This window comes from Syngnathus floridae, chromosome 14, assembly GCF_059516105.1.
Source record: "Syngnathus floridae isolate MCC-2025c chromosome 14, RoL_Sflo_1.0, whole genome shotgun sequence".
NCBI lineage: Eukaryota > Metazoa > Chordata > Actinopteri > Syngnathiformes > Syngnathidae > Syngnathus > Syngnathus floridae.
In genome coordinates, this window is record NC_142426.1 from 6,536,153 (window position 1) to 6,557,914 (window position 21,762).

The window sequence follows — 21,762 nt, forward strand, 5'->3', positions numbered from 1 at the left end:
TGTGTCAATTGATGTCATTCCGAGACAAAAAGGCTGCAGTTACCTCAAGTCTGTCTGTTCTCAGCAGTTTCTGGGCTGCAGCGGCAGCGTTGGGGACTTGACTGACGTTGGGGCTGGAGGCCATGAGGACTGGGGTGCTTGGCATGATCTCTGGGGGCATCAGGCCTGGTGACACGGGGCTCATGTAGGGATTGAACGCTGCTGCGGCCGCAGCTGCAGCCGCAGCGTTGGCGTTGGTGGCCAGGCCGGGTGTCACCGAGAACATGGGCTGAAGGGTGGAATGAGCTTAGTGTGAACAAAACACATCTTGTTGTGCAGACAATAAAGCAGATGATAAAATCTGCTGCAGAGATAGTAAATGAGCTGCATTGTCGCCATTTTCACAAGTCTGCAGTCTCACTCGGGAAGATCAAACTCTGGTGTGTAGTATGTTCATGCATGTACGGTGTTTTTTGGAACATTTATTTGCAACCTAACACATACACACCCCGAAAACTGAGCCATCAATAATAGACAATAAAACACTTAGCACTTGCTTTTCATATTCAAATAGGAGTGGGAGGAAGTCGAAGCGTATGAAATCCCATGTTAATGAAATATCAATTCTTCTTCAAATATTATTATTATTATTATTATTATTATCATCACATATTATGACAAATTATTTAAATAATAAAAATAATAATTAATAATAATAATAAATATTAAATTAAAAATAGTTAGCCACAATATGATATATTATAATTTAAGAGAAATGTACATCACAATTAAATCATTAAAATAAAAGATATACGTAACTAGTGAAATGCTGTCTGGGGTTGTCTGAACTTGATACTTTTGCCGTGTTTGTGGCTGTGTCTCCTCACCATAGGCGGTAGCTGCGTGGCAGGCATCATGGCATTGGCGAGCTGCATCTGCTGGGCCAGCATGACCATGTTCTTCTGCTGGATCAGGTTGTTTCTGCCATTGATCTCCAGCTGGTTCTTTAGGTGCGGAGGAGGGTGCAGGTATTTGCAGTTCTCTCTGGAACAGCGGCCCTGAAAGAGAAAGGACAAGGGTGGTCCTTATCTTATCTGGATTTATGGACATTCAAAAGGTGAGAAGGCTCAACATGATGTTGAAAATAAGTATCTCAAATGTGTTTCAGTGTATTTTACACCACAGTATGCACTTTCATATTTCTTTGTAAAAATCCACGATGGGAGTGGTTCTCAAACTGAAGTTTGCGGGCCCTCAGGGGGTCTGCAAGCCATCGCCTGAGCGTTACATCAACTTATTTTTTTAAAAGGTTCATATGAGGATCCCATACAAAATAGCCAACTACTGCTTTCTACTTTATTTTGGCTCCACAATATGATTTCCTGATGTACAAGTGAGGCAAGGCAACCTTGGCAAAATATTGAAAGCACATACTTAAGGTCAAAAATAAATCACTAATTCAACAACATAAATGGCTCTATTCATGAACTGCATGCTATTCCTGTCACTCCCAGCAGGGGGCACATCTGTGTCAGACTGCCCCAGGCGGCCATGATTGATGCGTCTCATGCTAATCTCATGCTAATCATATGACATCCAACACATTTCCTGTGCGATTCCGATGTAATCTATCGTACAAAAACAAACTTGCATTTTAGCCTCTGAATAATCTCATCTAGAGATCCTTTATACACTCTACTAATTATACCTTCAGGGAGTGTGTGTTGGGGGGGGGGGTCCCGACACAAAATCCATTAATGCATGCATTCAGGGTCACGCAACAGGTGGCCTGAGCACACGCATCACGTGACGTAAAGGCCAACAACAGACAAACAACGTTTGGAAAAGACAGACAGGCCCAGGGGCCTGCTTGACCTCACTGAGCAGCCCCCACTGGGAGACCTTGCGGTAGTCTGTCATGACTTCGCTCTCCTTCACTTTCACTCGGACTGGATTACCAGACAGGTGCAAGGGTGAGGGAAAGGGGTCAAGGCTAAGAAGTGTACTAAGATTGCAAGAGGGGGGGCTTTTTGTCCACTTAGTGTGAAGTTGCTTTCTCAAGTTGTAATGGGAGCGTGTTGAGACTGAAATACACGTGTGTCTATATATAGTGCTGAAATTGAAAGTGTATAGGTGCATCTCGGAAAATTACACATTCTTTATTTCAGTAGTTCGATTCAAAACGTGAAACTCGTAATATAGATTCATTCGATTCAACACACCAATGTACTTCAGGGGCTGCCAGTCGATTATTATAATCAAAACTGCAAATCACTGACAACCTCTAAAATGTTTGTAAAATAATATTTGGTATTTTAAACTATAAATATAGCAAAAACTATGACCCCCCCCCAACACTTAACTATCAATTAGAATATATTTAAGATTACCCTTAAAAATAAATGAATAAGATCAACAAAATAAGGTGGATTTTTTGTTTCTGATTCATGTCAATGGTGAAGCTTAAGTGAGTCAGAGAATTTAATTCAATTTAAATCACTGACAACCTCTAAAATGTTTGTAAAATAATATTTGGTATTTTAAACTATAAATATAGCAAAAACTATGACCCCCCCAACACTTAACTATCAATTAGAATATATTTAAGATTACCCTTAAAAATAAATGAATAAGATCAACAAAATAAGGTGGATTTTTTGTTTCTGATTCATGTCAATGGTGAAGCTTAAGTGAGTCAGAGAATTTAATTCGCCAGGGAGCAAAAGTGGAAATTACACACCATGGTGCATGTGTTCAAATGGCATTCATTCAGAGAATGAAAGTGGCACGCAGTCAGCATGATGGAGGCTGAACGTGTGCGTGTGTGCTAAGCAGAGGAGATGGATCACATTGCGTTCACCCCGTTTGACCCAACACGTTGACACTGGATTGATTCACAGGTGAGGCACCATGATAATTCCTCAAATAAAATCTACTTTTGCTGCTAGCCATTATACTATATATATTTTAAAGAAAAATAGGACGATGATTTGGACAAAAAGAACATCTATCACCTCTTCCACCATGTTTGCGCTTGTTCATCCGATCAAGACATCAAGTCGCGGCTCGAGATGGTATCCACGGCAACAGAGCAGCCAGACACGCTCCCACAGGGGTGTCAAACTTATTTTTGTCGCGGGCCGCATCGTAGGAAGGCCATTAAAATTGTGATCCTAAATGAATGTCTGAACGTCTCATATTATGTATCGTATAAGCTCCACAAAAACTGATGAATAACTCATTTTCAAAACAGAGACTTATAAAAACTTTTAAAATATTTTAAAAAATAGGAATAGCTAGTAATATTTCAATTTTTTTTAAAGTTGCAAACGATTTCAGTATTAACATGCGAATTTGATGCACAATTTGGGTTTGACACCTGTGCTACATCATAATGATTCCATGAATACTTTTGATAACTGGATTGCACAGAAGCTTGACAAAGAAAATACTGATAACAAACTGACCCATGAGTAGAGGCCTCCTGATGACAGCTCCTTGCTCCAACCATGATAAAGTAGAAGAGAAACTGCTCGTCAACAGTGAAGACCAGACTAGTGACAATTTAACAACCGATATCAATCCCTACGTTTACCCCCTCAAGTGCAATTTATATCATGTAGCATTGAACGCAACAGTCAGAAAAAGATTCCGATTCTAGTACACCAACTTTATTCTGGTCATTCTAATTTGCTTATAAAAACGAATTCAAGAGCAGTCCCACTCTAGTCCTCTAGGTGGCAGTAATACGTACACATCCCAAACCAATCGAGAAACTCGTAAGATTCTTTCGCTACTGTGCGGCCTTGATTGAAGATGCTAAGTGGTAAAAAAAAACACATCACGCCCTGCTCGCGCGGTGCTTCCAACTCAATCGTTACACACCCTCATTTTTGAAACTATGCGACGTTTAAACAAACAATGAAGTGAGGTAAAAAGAATTCTGGGTGGGGCTGCGTCCCATCCTTTCAAGGAGGGGAGGGGAGGAGGCGTTCGGCAAGTGGTATGCGGGAGTACAGATGCACTTTGCTTCACCTAGTCATCTAAACAACATCATACTCCCACGGCGAAAACAGAAATATTCGACTCCCCTAAAGGAATAAGCAAAACGCCACTCAGTTATACAACACCGCTGCTGTTAGCTCATGGAACATTTAGCAGCATTTTTCAGTTGGAATTCAACAGCTAAAATTTGCATTTTTCTTTCCATTCAACTGTTAATCCAGTTTTTAATAACTCACTTCAAATTTGTGGATGAAGAAGCTAAAAGATTCTATTTCGGTACTCTCTCTGATGTTTACATATCACGATAATTAGCATCGTGTTCAACGTGGAACCTTTGATGGTCTGTCGTTTGGTATGGATGCTTTGAATCCCAGTATGTAAGGCTCTACTGTTCTCCAGCCCGCGTTCCAGTGACTTCTGTCCAAACATACACGGAGATGAAAGTGCTTTCTCTTCTGGCGCACGCTGTGAATGAAGCTTTGTTTTGCTGGCCAGCAGTAGACACTCAAAAGGCTCACGCCCAGTGGTTGGTCGTTGTTGAACAAGCCCTACCTCACATATGTCAGAAAATATTTAGGTTGATTAGCATGCTAACAATATGCATTATATATAAGAATCCTGGATATGGAATGTTATTCTGTGGTTATATTCTGTGGATAGACAATTTAACAAAGGCATTTATTCTTTATCCCCAGCATCAAATGACAATTACTGAAGTCATTTGCAGTTGTTATGAAGCTATTGCTCGTTATAAAACTCTTGCTCGTTTGCGTCTGCAAATCACGCACATTTCTTATTTAAAAAAAAAAAAAAAATGCAATTTTTTTTGTTACGCGGGAAGGCTGGAACGGATTAATAGGATTACCATTCATCTCAATGGGGGAAAATGATTTGAAATGCAAGTTGAGTTAAGAGTGTGGATACAAAACAATACAAAACGTGTATCTCAACTGAGAATAAAGACTTGAAAGGGTGGGAGTTGTTTCTCGATGATAATAATTACAGTCTGCCCCAAGTGAGGCATTAACCACCCTGCCTCAACAATGGCACAAAAGATTATGGGTTGAGCTTTAACACTAAAATACAAAGGTGCGTCGGCGGAGAGACATCTAAAACCTCAAGGACTAGAGTTGAGCACGCCTCATATAGTGTGTGTCACAGCTTTGTTATTTGTGTACACACAAATAGCAGGAGTTATTCACAGCCAACAGGGTGATGTTTTGAAGAAATGCCTCGGGTCAGATGTCATGTACACAGGAGCCCGGCGTCCAAAGTTAGACTGCTGTGGATTCTTTTTTTTTTCTTTTTTCATTAGCCAACACCTTGCACTGATTTTGTTTTTCCACTCGCATCTCCATACAAATGGTTCGATGACACATAATAAAGTAGGAAACTTAGTATTTTAAATCTCAGCGGTACAAGAGGTGGTGGTAGTGGGGGGGGGAACCTGAGCTTCTTCATATTTTTGCTCCACGTTCTCCTTTTCTATCTCTGAACTCTACGGAGCCTGCATTGTACAGTATACACGCTCGCACGCTTCCCCAACAGTGAATTTACAGAATCAATCCGGCGCATATTACACTAATCTGATCTCAAAAACGCTAATCCTATCTGAAGCTCTAATCCCACCGTCAACTGGCCTAATCCTGTTTCTGTGTGTGATTATCCCCTTCGGATTTGGCAGCAGCTAAAGCAGGATGTTTTCACCACCTTCCTCGTTTCTATTAAGGACAAGAAAGCCGACAGGAGAGTAGGAGTGATTTAATTTGCTTCTGACACTGTTTTAAATTATGAGGAGACTTTAACCTGAAGTCAGGCAAGAGAATGAATTTGGTGCTTCTTCAGGCACTTTCTCATTTAACTGAGTTAAGCAAACTAATTGGATTACGAATAGAGATGATATACAGCCCTATAAGTTGTCAAAACTGCCAGAATGAAGAAGAGACTCATTTGATGGTGCATTGCAGCACGGCTTGAGTTGATGGCGTCGGTAGATGGAATCAAAATCAAGCACAAACAGGAAATTAAAAAAATATATTTTATGGATCACTTGGAAAATGAATGTGTGGTTGTATGACCTTTAAAAGAGCAGAGAGGGACTTGCCATTTCTAAGGCAGTTTAGAATTGAAGAGTGCTTGTGCAAAAAAAAAAAAAAGCTGTCAAGCATGTAAATAAAGGCCGCACCCAAAAATCCAGATGGATCCTCTGTAAAAAAAAGCGTTTAGCCTCAAGGTTGGACACCATAAAAAAAAGTTGCATCTCTCTGCTCCTCCCAACCACAAACGAGGAGCTAATGAGTGGTATGGCTTTCACATTCCCAGTGGTAAAAACTCACCAAAGCATTTTTTTTTTTTTTCCATACTGGAATCGCCATCTATTTTTGGTCCTCATTAGGGCTGACGGGTGAGTTGTGGGCTAGTCCAGCTGGACAGCTACACCCTGGACTGGTCGCCATTTCAGTGCACATACAAAAGTCACACCTATGGAGAATTTAGTCAAATAAACCGCACATGCAAGTTTTTCGGAAACTCCCTCGCATTAACTGTTTAAACAAAACATAAACAAATAAGTGTCGACGACTTATTAGTCAGGCAAAAATACAACCAAACCAAATATTGAAAAAAAAAATTGCCATTTGCAAATTCAAATAGTGTTTCTGCTGTGAATAGCAAAAATTATAATTCAATGCCATTTTGTACAGTAAACAATCACAGGTACTAGCACGCAGGTCTCATCGTGTCCCAAAGCACCTTGCCTGAGCAACAACACCCGCTGAATGCAATGATGTGCAGAAAAACAAAACACTACGTTGGAGGTTGAAATGTCGTAACATTTGTGATGACAGTCCTTTCGAATCCATAAGGCAAACTAGTTTGGCATAGCAGCCCAAGGCATGAAGCCTTTACAGTAGGTACTTCACACAAAATGACTATGTAACGAATATGATCTTAACTTAAGCTCAAATTTGACGAGTGACATTTTAATGACTCACCATAATCATAAAAAAATAATTTAGTATCAATTGGAAGTTTGAATGAAGAAAGTCGACCAATAAAAACATTGACAGGCCCAGACACTGCCATGTAAGAATGTGTTGGGGGGGGGGGGGAATAAATTATAATAAAAAAATAAGAGCAGTTATCAACTCCAATTCCCATGCTAGCATGTGTGTGTCACTTCTGGCATTTCTCTCATGTTCTGCAAGAAGAGAAGGATAAGGGCCATCTGGGTAAACCTGACTGCCGCTTCTAAACACTCACGTGAGGGAGGGGCGGCTTGCACAAGTAAATGAGCCTAATAACCAACCCCGGGGCGCTACGCTCACCTGTCGAGTGGGACTATAATGGTTGGGTGTTCTGGAGGTAAGAAACAATGCAAAACTATGCTGAAATGATATGTTCATTATTTATTTAGGCTTTCCTGCAGATCCAGATTCCCAACTCGGGTGTTTTAATTCCCAGCGTGCACGTATCTGGACTACAGATTCAGAGTAGTACCTCAGAGGGAGTTGCTACCACTACCAGCATTTCCAAGGAACGGCCAATCACCTTAAATTTGGCTTACGCTAAAGGTTTCCTCCCCTTTGGCATAAACACGATCATTTGGAGCCAGGAAATTGCCACACAGGCAGGCAGGCACAAGCAAACACCAAAAACAGATCCAAAGAAAATACCAGAAAGTCTTTGCCCAACATCGTTGAGAAAATAGTTTCTCACACTATGCAGCTTTGCGTTCTCACAGTTGCATTAGTCCCTTTAAAATTGCAGACATATATGTTTGGAAAGTTTGTTCTTGCACTTTGTGGCTCTCCAGATCCCAGAGTGGTGATGGAAGTTTATAAGAGGCAGCCAACAATAATGTTTTGCATGGAAAATATGCATTTGAGATGATTTGACAGGATAATCCGAGTGTCAAGGCATCAATATTTGCTCCTCGGATGAACACGCGAGGTGTTTATGGTGCGTGGGTATGTCGGGGCGCATATACGCGCGAGGTGGCGGGCTGACAGAGAAGTGCTCATTGTATTAGTGGTGCTATAAAGGAACCCAGTGTGATGGTGAGGCAGAGTCAGCTGACACGGAGGAGAAAAAGGGACAGCGAACACTGATCTGATGAGGATGTAGATGAATTCAAAAGCACGGGCCAGACCAAAATAAAATCTCCTGTAACGAAAAAGTCCCAGACGTCCACACCCCTCCGGAGGCTTCTTGGCATAAAAAGCTCACTTTGAGAAATAGATGACACGATGGATGACTGAATTCTGGGCAAATACTTTAAAGAAGGACTTCACTATGGATGCGCCCACAGATATCCAATTAAAAATCCAATTAGGGGTGGAGAATTTATGTGCCGACTGCAGCAGACTCTGTGGATCCCGCAGACCGTCTGGATTACGACATGAGCGCAGGATCAACTGCAAATCCGCATGGTGCTATTCAAAACAAAGCCAGCTGATCGTAGCAGGGAGGAACTCCTGAATGACATATTTAAATTCAATTTTTGTGTCTCATGATGTAATGCCGCAATCCAATTCATTGTCTTGCTCCTTCGGGTGTGCCTGCCTTGGCCAGAAGGAGGCAGTATAATAACCCGATAGTGGTTGATTGTCACGATGACCCCGGGCGTCAGTCATCCAAATTAAGTACGACTAACACACCAAGCTGGACATGCAACTGCTGCGTGGGCTACTAAAAAGGTAAGCCCGAACGAGGCCATGTGCATTGTGTCATTTGATTTAGTGTCCGCCATGTGACAGAAGTGTCAAATAGACATTACCCCCCTGAACCCCAAACCGAACGCAGTCGCGCACCGAGCGCGGCGTGTTGATTTTATTCCCGAGTCGAGTAGCAACCTGACTAATATTTACCCCGCCGCGTACGTGTTTGCGTTTTACCCGACTGTGCTACCGAATCACTTCACATAAACATGTTGTCATAGCATGAGAAAAATAGAAGCAGGAGAAAGAAAGATAGAGAGGAGAGAGAGAAGATAAAGTATGAGGGCCTTCGGCTCTGTGGGAATGTAATCTTGGCCCGGAGTCTGAACCTGCTCCAACAGCGCAGACATAACACGCACGTGCATGTGCACACGGTCGGCCTGTTTTTCCTCACAAGTCAGACATGATGATGGTGGGTGTGTCGGTCGGGCGAGCGAGCAGACAGACTACGAGGTTAATGGCACGGAGGTATGTATTCAAACATCTCTCGTTCTAGACGGTTACCACGCTGCTTGTTTGATGACAGAGTGGGCCTTGTTTGGTCAGACGAGGCCCTGCTGCTGGTGGGTGCGCACCAGGTCAGGGTTGATGTCATTGCCGAAAACCACATGGATCTGTGTGTGTGTGTGTGTGTGTAATGTGACCCATGGGTGTGGCTTGAGGTAAAAAACCAGAGTGGGATGGAGGGAAAGTGAAAATAAGCACCAGTGGAAAGAAAATGGGTGACGAGAGGAGGCTTGGTTCAAAATGACGTCTTGATTTGATATTCTTTTGATATAAAAAGGAGAAAAGTCATTAGGTAAGGCGTTTCTGTCATGAGGATAATAAAGATTAGCTAAACGATGTGGTTGCAGCTAATTACCATACTTCACTCATCAGGTTTAGCACACCTCTCATTTCTCCTTTTGTATTCCAACGGGTAAAATTTAGGAGAAAAAACAAAGCCACAATCGGAAAATATCTAGAAAAACAACCCTAATGTGATTTGAATGTCAAAAATGTTTTCTATTCACGTCATCCTCAACTATGACTACAACAATTTATGTTTTTATCGAGTACAGCATATAAACATTTTACTGCCCGGTTGAACAAGCACGTATGTGAACCTTCCAATTTAATAATTAGCGGACACTCCTTTGGCAAGAATAATTTCAAGTAAACATTTCCTGTAGCGCGGACCTGATGAACATTTATGGCATGGAAGTAGCTTCCTCCATTGTGTCCTTCAGCGACATCCATTGTTGTATAATGTGTTTTTGTCGATTTGAAGACGTTAGCATGTACCTGAGATCTGGGTAAGTTCGTAGCCAACATGCTAGTATTTTTTTGCCCCCCCCATATTGCAATGTGTGTTACAAATTAACTAATAATTAATTAAATTAATCAAATAAACGTATAAAAATAATGAATTAAATCAAACCATAAACAAATCATTTTAGAAATACTTTTGTGACCCTTCCTAGCAAGTTAGCGGAGAGAAAAAAAAATTCAAACCTGGTGTTTATTATACGACCGGGCAGCTTTAACCAACACGTCCGATCTCGCCGCATTAATTGGACTTCATGTTAGCCGAGTCCTGACTCCGATTAACTCTTAGGGGTTGACATACTTTTCCATGGAGCACAGTAAATGTTAACGTGGCGTGTTCAGAGAAAAACATTCAAATGTATAAGTACATTTTTATGACCAGGATTATGATCAGATTGAATTTTACAAATCCAGGTCATTCCAAAAGGGTTCACATACTTTAATAGTGGAATCTCTAAAGTTGAACAACCACAAGAACGCAGAAAAACATTAGTTAAATATTGACAGGTAGCACCAAAAATCCAACCAATGAAAATCTCCTTAAAATGCCAAATCTCAGCCCATCTGATTTAACCTGAAGTCCAGTTTTACATTTTATTTGACAAAATACACCCAAAAAAACAAACCCCCTGAAGTCCATCAATATATAAAGATTAATTCCATGTCTGATGTGTTTGATTTATTCTACAGTAGCCTCACTTTTCAATGTTACAAGCACGACTATGTGCAAGGATTGCACTTAACCTTTCACTCAGGAGTTAATCATTAAAAAGTTACGAGCCAAGTTTAAAATGAAGGGGTCCGGCCAGTCATTATCCTTCTCCAAATATTTACACCTCTTCCATGTCACTGAGCTGCCTGCCTGCCACCACTGCACCAAACAGATATGCAGACAGCAGCGCTGGTTAATTTGCACACACAGCAAGGCCTCGTTGAACATATTGATTATCTTATTTGAGGGAGATATCAAATTCATGCTCATAGAAAAAAAAACCTCCAATAATGGGACAGTGAAGTAGGTGTAGCGTAGAAAAAAAAAAAAATGACTGGCTTTGGGTGTGACCTATTCAGCTATGCACTGATGATCATGTGAGACTTGTTCTAATTATACGCTCTCCAGAAGAAGGTCGATCCTCACTCACATGCAGTAAGAGTAAACGCAGGAAGGACAGGGAAGGAGGCGGGGTCAAAGCGCGGCATAATAAGGGTGATGAGTGACATGGAGAAATGTGAACATGAATCAGTACGCTGATGGTTTTCCACTCAAGTGTGAACCTGCGACATACAAATCGGAAGACTTGACACCCATTTTCTGCCCTTTTTTCATTGTGTGTTTTTTTTTTTTTCAGATTCGCTGTGTAGAAAAAAATGGGTCGAAGAACGCACACACAAATCAGTCTGAGTACCAAAATAGGCCCCGCGGTTCACTCGACAGCTTCTGTATGTCTGCCAGTTACTTTTTTTTTCCGGTCGCTAGCTGATTCTGTCAGTAAGAATGACAATTTAAACACATTGCTGCTGTGTCAGTGAAAGTTGACACCGTACGGAACGCAGGGATCACAGCGTTCCGACAAATGAGGGTCATCTGGACTTGCTTTCGTGGCACTTCCGTTTTTCAAATGATAATCCATTTAATTGTTTTAGCGTTACACCATTATTGTTTGCTCGTAACGCACTGGCAAATTTGAGTTAGTGACCCAATCCGAGGCCCACCTGACTTGTTTCAGCAACTTTAGACCTTTGATACACATGACGTAATCCGAGTTCAACACATGTCCTCCTCCGACGTGCCTCTGACCACATCTGTCTGTAAACACCGTCGTCTTCTTTCCGAGTGGACTGACAAACTGTCCTCGAGCTAACCCTGCCCTATCCGTACGCTGCCAAGAACCGTGAGTCACCAGCATTGTGAGCTCAGAAAATGTACAAGTGGGTCAAAAGTTAGAGGTGAGGCCCGCCCGTGTTTTGACTCCTGAGAACATTTGTGACTGTAAAAGACGGAGAAAGCTCGACTTGTTTACAACGGACTGACTGAATGAGTCGAGCGCTACAAAACATCCGCTTCCTGAACCCGGCGGGATTCGACTCCTTCTCCCCACCTCTCCGAGTTCTTAATCACATGTTGGCGTCACCTGACCAGAAATGGGCGGCACGAGGGAGAGCACACGCTGAGACCAGATGGCTGGCTCTGCACTGGCTGCTATTTGTAGCTTGTGACTTGATGTCTGCCACGCGGCATGCGCTCAGTGTCTTACCAACGCACGTCTGGATCTCGGCTCAGCTCTTTCGGTTTCTTACCTTAAGCGAGTCGAAGCAAGCGATGACCCGTCCGTTTTCCACCTGGCAGCTCTTGGCCGGATGAGCGAACTTGCACTCCTGGTCCGAGCGGGAACACGTGCCCCTCTGGAACTCCCTGCATACCTCCAGCGTCAGCCACTTTGTGTCACGGATCTGTGCTATGTTCATCGCCATGGCAACTTGCTGGCGCCAAAAGCAACTGGATGCTTGATCAAAAGTACCGCTCGGGCTTTAATCCACGATTTGCGTGTTTATGTCGATATTGAGGTCGAGATGGCGCGTTGACAAAAGTTTCCTATCGACTGAGGCGTGTCCAGGGTGAAATGTTGCAGGACGAAGTAAGGCTGTGAATGTTATTGCGCCATCTTCTCCATCGAGTGAGTACGATTTTATCCGGGAGGCAGCCTGCCTGAATGTTCAATCTTATTGCTCACCGGCTCTTCTTTTTCTGGAACATTCACAAGCCAATATGGCGTAGGAGAGAAAGCCCTCTAGGATGCGGTGAAGCAGGCAACAAAGGTGACAGTCTGGGTGGAGTCTGCTTTGGGGTGGGGACTTAAAGACACTGAGGACCGTGTGGAGGCTTAGAGGGCCCAAGGCGAAGGTTAAGTAAAGGCAAGGTGTGCGATGATGCTCTGCGTGGGCCTTGTGCTGGCTGGGCTGTCAGGTGAGGCTTAGTGGAGGCTGCGGACCACTGCGAGGGGGTGGATGGCGATGATGGACAAACGGGTCGGAGCGCAGTCAGAGGAGGGCGCGGCCACCTTTCCTTGCGCTATGGCAGCAAGCGAGCGAGGCGGGAGGGGTGGGGAGAAGATAGAGCTTCAGCGGTAGAAGCAGGTCAAAGCTGCGGCACACATCAGCAAAGGCACTTCCTCTGGGGAGAGACAGAGAGAGAAAGAGAGAAAAAAAAAAAATGAAAAACTTTTTTTTTTTTGGGTCACTCTTTAGGATCAAGGTGTGACCTTTTGTTTTGAGGTGCAACAAAAAGTATGCAACTGCAGCAATGAAGAATGTGTAAAAATGTCAGAAATGCGTCGGTTGTCAGCTAGACAAATAAAACTTTCACCCGCCCACTGCGCTAAACACACATGGTGTGCACACACGCTCATCACACACACACACTGGCGCGTACAAAGCAGCCATTCAAAACTTTCCACCACGTCGACACAATGAAATGAGATGAAAAATCCCGTCTGACTTACAGCAGAGTGCAGCAAAGGCGGCCATTGCGAATGTGTCTGAAGACCAAAGAGGGGAAGAGCGTGAAAGAAAAGGGGAAGTTGAGGTAGGGCACGAGGGGAAAGAGGTTAGTCATTTCCCTCCTTGCGAAGTTCCGTGAAGACCGTGGGCCAATGGGCGCTAAGCGGAGTTGCAGCAACATTCTGGGCTGAGCGCCAGGTGAGAGGAGGCGGAGCCTAGGGAAGGCTGACCTGCCCTCTGCCAGAGTGGAAAAGAGTCAAAACTAACCACTCGGTTTTCTTCCACACGTTTCGACATAGGAAGGAGTGCTGTCATCAAATCATTCTCTAATTATGACACGCCGTTGATTGTTTTTCTTTGTCGTTTGTACTTTCGACTTCTGCTGAAACCACGAGTGGAATTTGAATAGTTACTCTCCCGAGGGATGAGTCTGCTCTTATCAAAGGAAGGGTTAAGTCACCACACCCCCGTGTTGAAAAAATTTTTTTTTTTCTCCCCCAGTACAGCGAGCAATGCTAGGGAAGTGCAAATGTTACGGCACTGCAGTACTGCAACGTGCTGTAACAGAGCTCTGCACCAGCGCAGCCCAGGTCATGATGACCAAGCATCCATGGTTAGATGTGCTTCAAACCAAGCTGCGGCTTGCTTTGACATTGCATGATAACAAAAGTAGCCTTGTGGCTATGAATGACCTTTCATTCGCCAGCGTTATCTTCATACAAACATTGCACTGTAACCAACGCGCATGAGAAAAAATAAAGTCATAGTATCTTCGAGCAACCTTTACTAAGCTAAGGCACATATTTGCTAGGTTATTTAAAGCAATAACAAACAGGGCTTTGTGATTAACTTGAAAACTTTTATTAAGCTTTGGGGGAATGTATCCCGACGGTAACTACTTATGAGCTTTGTTTTAAACATAATAGGTTATAAAAGGTACACGTAAAAAGAATGCAATCAAAAGGAAGCCTATTAAGATCAGGAGCATTTCTAATTTGTTTTGAAAAAATAAAATAAAATTCAGCACTGAACCATTTGCGGTTCTCCCATTGGACTACCAACTACAGCGTTATGATCCAAAGCTTTTACTTTGCAATTTTTTACAACTTAAAAAACAAATTGCATACCATAAACGAAACTGTACTGATGAGTGAAAATTGGGCTGCCATGACAAGTATGACAGATATCTGGTGTATAATCACTTTTAATGACGCAAACACACTTTGCAACAAATGACGAGCGGAGCCAACGTTGTTAACATTGACAGCGCGCGTCAGTCAAATAAAATGGCTTAATAGTTTAAGATATGAAAAGCAGTCAAGACGCCAATGTTTTCTACTTTGCTCAGGCTGTAGCGCTGTAAAGTAAAGCTCATAATGAGCGCTCGATATGATCCTTCATGTCTGAACATGGATATCTTTCCCTTATTGATTGCTTCATCTTTTACCAGTAGGCCAAGCCCTTTTTGCTAATTCATTCAAATCGTCTCGTCTCTCCGGTCTTGAAGATCTCCTTTTATCCGAATAATTGATGTTGTTTCGCAAAGTGGGCCCTGCATATTTCGTGGGGGGAGGCGACGCTCCTGCGGCACCCCCTTCTCTAGCTCCGCCACTGTTTTTAAAGGCTGGTGCAAGGTCATCCACGTTAGCAGGAGATAGCAAGCTAGCTTCCCTTGAGCCTTTAGAGCCCGTTGTAACATTTGTAACATTGCAGGGGGAGCGTGTCTTTCTCTTGACTTCACTTTGGTCGTTCCGCTAACCCCGAGCTTCGCACCGACAGAAATGCCGGCGTGATAAAAGTAACGCATCTACATAATACAGGCAGGTCTCGGAGTTGTCAGTATGACTAACTACTTGAGCGGCGATGAGAAAACAACCGAGAGGGTGCGGTTCACAGTTATGATAGGCCTTCCAGAAAGAGCACATGAGGTGATTCACCATTAATCAAGTGACACAGCTCAAGTGGAGTTTAAGTTTCTGCGGCGTCCTGCAAAATCCACATCTCCGTCTTGCTTTGCTGCAACATCTACTATGGCAACAGAACGTAGAAAATGATAGCTTCCAGCCGGCGCTTCTATTTTCAGCTTTCGACTGCAGAGGAGAAGGTTTCCTTTTGTTTGCTGCTGCTGGCTTTCAGCATACTGATAGAAGTGGAGGCAGGGTGACAGTGTGCTGAGATAGGTCATCAAAGTGGAGGACGCTAGGAGGGAAACACAACACCGCGAGGCTTCATCATGATGCCGATGCAGCTACTCGGAATATTATAGCATGTCAATAAAACGCCCGCCCTCTCTGACCTTTACATATGTTTACCGCTCTGTCTCTTGTAGCTTCCACACGCGAAGACATAAAGAGCTGTGATGTGCTTAAGTTTTTTTTTTTTTTTACCTGCTAATAAATTATTAGCGTTACAACAGTAACGCAGTTCGAACCAAACTTCTGTTAAAAGTGTCCCGTACCACCAACCTAAACATATTCTTCTGATGGTTCCGTAAGGTACATTAGCAAGTAGCATGGCTTCTTTGTCTCCTTCCACAATGACAATCCATCTTTTAAGCTAAAATGAAGGCAAGGATTACTGACGACCACAATTCCCACAGACACACTCCACCATGCTGAATATCCTCACCAAGAAAATCCTCGTCATTTTCATCATGAAACCATAACCGTCTCACGACGATTCGTTGGTTTGCAAAGGCGCAAACAATCCCCGCTTATTCTTCCGTCAGCCAACCTCTGGAGACAATGAGGTCTCTTGTTTTGCACACACCCTGACCAACTGTGTCACAATGGTGTGTATCGTTAAGTCTTGATAAGATTGTGTGCAAGACTCTGTGTGTGTGTGTTAAGGATGTGGGGAAGTCAACGGATATTAACGATAATGGTTGGCCTTACGGCTTAATGAGAAGCTCATTGGATCTCATTTATGTCGTCTGGGTCACTGTGCTGAAACAGCAGTAGCAGCCCACAGGCTGATTTCTACACAGGAGCGGCTGACATAGTTAGGCAACGCTTAGATATGTCACAGAGTTCATAGTTAAGCATCCCCTTAATATTGTGTAATATTATATTAGTAAAAGGGAACTACCTTAACCTTCTTCTACAACTATCCACACTGCATAGTTATGGAAAATGCTGTAATTATTTTTTTTGCCAGTTATCCAAGCGTGATTAATAAAGATTACCTCATCCACTGTGTGATTTATTATTTTTTTTGTGTGTGAAATGTAACAAAAGAATAACAAGAATGATAATAAATCGTGGTGATGGAACACCAGGGTTAATAAAATGCTATTAAAAAAATCTCAAAGGGTGAAATAAAATCACAATAATTAACGAGTTTACGTTTTTTTTTCCAGGGATTTGTTTACCTTCTAAATCGGCCTATTTCTTGTTACTGGATGACTTTCACCAAGTTAATCATTTTCAGGGAGCACAGCCAAGTTCATGAGGTGTGATGAATGCTTGCCTGGCCTAATAATGCAGACACACACATGTTCAGTGGCCTGGTGAGGAAGAAAACAAATGCGGAGACGAGAGAATAAGACTTGTGAGGAAGGCTACCAGCATTACCCGACAGCAGGATAGGTATGATTGGAATGCCGTGGAAAGATTAACAAAATAAAGAAATATAAATCAACACATACAGATTTAAATACATATAGATAAACAAAATAAATAAATACAAATAAATAAATATAAAAAACTAAAAATAAACATGAATAAATGTTAAATAAATAAATGTTGAAATAAATAAATGTGACTGTGTGGCAATATTTCCCTTCATTTTTTTAAATTGAATTAATTATCCAGGCTAAAACATAAAACTTTGCATAATAAAAAAATAAAATGTGTGTTATAGTAAAACGAAAGCTAGTTTAGAATTGCTTGTGCTGCTATTTTGCGTTCCTTCTTTGGACACGACAACGCAAAACAACCCTAAAGGCCCTTATTGCTACTTTTTCCAGAACCAGCATGAGTCAGACTGAAACAGCTAGACTGGAGTTTACGGTCAACATGTCTGATTAATAGTCATGTAAAAAGGGTCTAAATATCAGAGAAGGTCAAGGAGGCAAATACTGGTGCTCATTAGAGCGAGTGTCTTCCAGTCAACTGAAGTTGTGACACATTGCTGAAAGGTGGTCACAACACTGTAAAAACACGGAGAGGAAAAAAAAAAAAAAAAAAGCCCTCGTGTAGTAACGGCTTAACCTGTCAGCACCGATGCCGTCAAGTAGAAAATCCCACAAGTACACTATATCATAAGCTCCACACATGCAAGAGCGAAGAACACACATTTCAGCTTTTTGCTTGACTAAAATTGGCTTACTACAAATCAGACAATGCAATCTCCCGCTACATGTGTACATATTTACGATAATGTGTGTGCATGAGCGCCACTGTCTGAGCTACCAACGAACTCCCACAAAGTCACAACAACAACATTCCACATCATTGCCTCAACCACAGACACACCACCTAGAGGAAGCCTGGAGAGATGAGAGAGGAGAGGAAGGGAGGGGGGGGCAGTCGTAATGAGTAAGGAGGGTGTCAAAGGAGACGAGAATAAATGATTATTATTATTTTCTTTTTTTGAAGCCTCACAAGATTCACTGATCCTATCGTGACTTTAGCAGAATCCCATGTTGATGTGATCTGAGGAAAAAAAACAGGCAAATCCTTTCCATGCCCATCGAGACACACTCACAAGAATTTTTCGAGTGAAACGATCTCATGTGACTAAAAAAAACAAACCAGAACTACTTACGATTCAGTTTGAGCATTGAGGACTAGATTCCCTGAGAAGTACATTTGTTTTCCTTTTCCTTCTTGCCTCTGTTTCTTTTTCCCCAACTTTATCCCTCTCTTGGTAACTCCCTCTCCACCAGACACATGCAAACACTCACCGAGTCACACACACACACACCCACCCACCGACGGAGTCACCCTCTCCTCCCGCGACCCGGATTGCTTGGCAAGATTTTACCGTACTGAAATACTGTGCTTACCATATAAGGTAGCAGCAGTTTCACGTGTCGCATATAATTTACATACAGCGGGGCGGTCGTTTTGCAGTGCGTACACGTTGAAACACACGCACACACATGCAAAATCATGCTTCCTCTTTTTGGGCTGACGCAGCAATGGAGGCAGACGGGACTGAAATGTTGTCTGCAGGATAACTCCAAAGAGTCCGAATGGGGCGACGAGAGTGGCTGATCTATTGATCCCTGCCGTTTCCTGGACCAACGACGGCGCTACGCACGCGCGCTCACGCGTCAGAAAATCTCCTCGTGAACTCGCCTCAGGAAATGGCTATTGTGACTGTCTGCTTGTCTGCTTTAAGGCAAGAGTGTTCCTAGCAGTGCCCGTGCCAATGGCTATAAAACAAGCTGTAACAAACAGACGTTAACCCTTTGGCAGGCACACAACAATCCCCGTATTGTCGCTCTGATGCACAGACGCCCACTTTAGAAAGTCAAGACTGCAGCACACCACGGGAGGAAAAGATCGACATTCAACCGCTGGGAGGAAGGTTTACGAAGCGAGCTCTTACCTCTCACATTGCTCTCCGCTTAACGTGTGAGTGCTTCCGCGTGTCGACTGACACTTGTGGTTGTGCGTGTGTTCAGACAGGCTGCGACAGCAGACCCCCAGGCACCGGCTGGACCATTCTCAGGCAGAGGCAGGCAGGCAGGCAGAGCACAGCACGGCACGGCACGGCAGAGCGACTGGCAGAGGAGAGGAAAGCGGGTGAATCAGCAGCGAATGAGCGGGGGAGCTGTGCAGAGCCACCACAGCGAGCGAGCGAGCGAGCAAGGGAGGGAGGGAGGAAGGGAGGAGTGTGTGTCTGCAAATGCGTGTGCACGTTGCAGCGTTGGCTGTTACGCCAGTGTCTCCCCACCCCTGCCTGCTCCAGTGGCTGAGCTAACTGGGCTGAATTTTTCCCCAGCCTCTGGATCATCTGTCTGCTGCCCAAGGAAAGTGGTGCGGATAGGTGGAGGGAGAGGGAGGGGGGGGGTCAGTAGCAACAGCTGGAGAGGAGGGCAGCTATTAGGAGGAGGTGGAAGTTCAAGCCGTGCAGACCCTGCAGTCTCCTCATCCTCCTTCCTTCATTCCTTGCTGCAGGCGGACCCCCCCCACACACACACCACAACATGGCCACTGCCTGCCCAGTCAGACCCGGAAGTAGATAGAGAAAGGGGGGGGGGGTGATACAGGAAGATGAGTGACAGGAGGCCGATAAAAAGACAAGGCAGAGCGAGGAAACACATCAAATGGAATATGAGATGTCAAGGAAGGAAGGCAAAAGAAAAATATGAAGAACAGCTTTTCTATTGCTTCACAACCTCTTGCACAATCACTTCGAAATGTTTGTCGCCACCCCAAAATTGTAAACACTTGTTGAATGGGGATGTCGTTAAAATCAAAATGAGTACAAAATGTCAAATTTGGATGAAAACAAAAATTCATACAAGCTTGAATTCAAAACGTATCCTTCCAATGTTATTATAGCGAAAATACTCAACTCAAATAAATAAACTTAATCTAAATTTTATTCTAATGTTGCAAGTGCATTGCGATATTTCAGGGGAAACTTGCCAAAGCTTTGAACGTATCTTTCCGTTCCCTCCCCATCTAATCCTGCACAGTCTAAACACAAATCTTGTGATAAGTCATGTCAAATTTACACGCTGTGCCCTTCAAGCCGGTGTTACAAGCTGCAGTCACAGCTGCAACAGCACCGGCTTGCAAACAGCTTGTTTGATACGCAGGAAGACACAAACAGTCATGTGATTAGATTTGGGCAAAGCAAAAACATGGTGATGGAGATAACGTATCACAATGCCACCAAAGATCTCGGCTCTGCAAAAACTAATGTGGAATTTCCCTTTCGGCTGAAGCCAGCTCTCTCGCTCTCTCTCCGGCCTTCTTTTCCATCCTTATAAATGAGTGTTAATTGTTTCGAATTGGTGTCCAGTACTTTGGCTCAAAGTTTAATTCTCTAATCCACATCTCGTCCCAAAGAACCGCAAGCGCTCGCATTTGTTACAACTACAGCCTGGTCCAATACAAAGTGTGATCCAAGTTTGTAGACGCCAGATGGATTGCTCATTTAGCTAATTAAGAAAAGTTTCCTTCCTTATCTGCTCCATGTACAGTACAAAATAAACAAGGAGTTTGGCAGAAACAGCCAAGTTTAATTCTGCTTTCTTTCCTGACAAAACAATGAATCTCTCCTGGGATCCATTGATAGTTTCTAAATTTCTCCAATTGCAAGACCTTATGTGTCCTCAAAATAAATCATATTTGCTCACAAAAAAATAATTAAATGCAGTGACACAAATACAAAAAACTACTACCACTGATAAAAATAATGATAATGATAATAATAATAATAATAACAATAATAATAATACTAATAATAGGAAAGAAAAAACAAGAATAAAAAATGGGGTCACACAATGAGTTCACACACGTTAACCAACGTTAACGCTAACCAACCGAAAACAGGAAGTGCGTGTTCCATAAACGAAAAATGAAGTTGAAGGGGATTTCCACCAACTGGACACACCAAAGCTGTTTATTTCCAACCGTGTGATTACTAAATGTTTGACAGCAAGATAATAAACGGTCAGAAATGTTTTTTTACGAGATAAAGACGAGGTAGTAGGTAGCACGAACCCCTCGCCAAATCCCCACCTAACTTTTCACACGTTCTCTTCCTTCCCCGATGAGAACAAATTTCCACCTTAAACTGTCCTATCATGTCAGAGCTCTGCTATTTCCCAACCTCTTGTAAATGCCAGCGGCCGGCTAATGTGAACTCTCACTCTCCCGAGGAAATCTCCCCGAGCCTCGGTGTGCCAACCTCTGACTGCTCATCTATCACTAAGCCGCAAATACACATTAGGCTTCCATTACAGAGCATCACAGCGATACGGCTGCAATGGGAGCATGCGGCCTGGCCTGGCCTGCCTGCCTTGCGGAAAGGCCAGCAGCTGGGAGCAGCAATCAAACTAACCCGTTTAACTTGACTTTATTTTAGTGGCAGTGGAATCAAAAAAGCGAAATAATTTCCTGATTGTGTTACATGTTATTTCAGGCCTGAGCGAGACGTAAATTGTGCTCTAAATATACAGAGCACATTGGTTAAGACACGTCGTAACTACGTGGCTGCAGAAAACTCGCCGACTTTAGTGCATTATTTGTTGATTTTTTTTTTTTTTTTCCTTCACAATTTATTTTCCACA

General features: G+C 43.0%; 1 protein-coding gene and 1 long non-coding RNA gene across 17 annotated transcripts in view; one reads left to right on the top strand and one right to left on the bottom strand.

Annotated features, from left to right (window-relative positions):
- Positions 1 to 21,762, bottom strand: part of mbnl1 (muscleblind-like splicing regulator 1) — a 38,605-nt gene that overhangs the window by 11,871 nt on the left and 4,972 nt on the right. For 12 of the 16 annotated variants that reach the window (XM_088397254.1, XM_088397252.1, XM_088397245.1 and 9 more), the window contains exons 5-8: positions 19,065 to 19,239; positions 12,309 to 13,182; positions 867 to 1,037; positions 44 to 268 (exon numbers count right to left, since the gene is read on the bottom strand). In XM_088397254.1, coding sequence (XP_088253380.1) covers positions 44 to 268; positions 867 to 1,037; positions 12,309 to 12,482 — 570 coding nt within the window. In that variant the 5' untranslated portion in view covers positions 12,483 to 13,182; positions 19,065 to 19,239. Of the gene's footprint in view, positions 1 to 43; positions 269 to 866; positions 1,038 to 12,308; positions 13,183 to 13,510; positions 13,770 to 18,275; positions 18,492 to 19,064; positions 19,240 to 21,762 lie in introns of those variants that run through there. The other 4 variants (XM_088397249.1, XM_088397251.1, XM_088397250.1 and 1 more) reach the window with 3 other exon arrangements.
- LOC148387339 (uncharacterized) lies at positions 18,600 to 20,701 on the top strand. The gene is made up of 2 exons (XR_015862822.1): positions 18,600 to 18,854; positions 18,932 to 20,701. It is a non-coding gene; the product is annotated as an uncharacterized LOC148387339 (long non-coding RNA).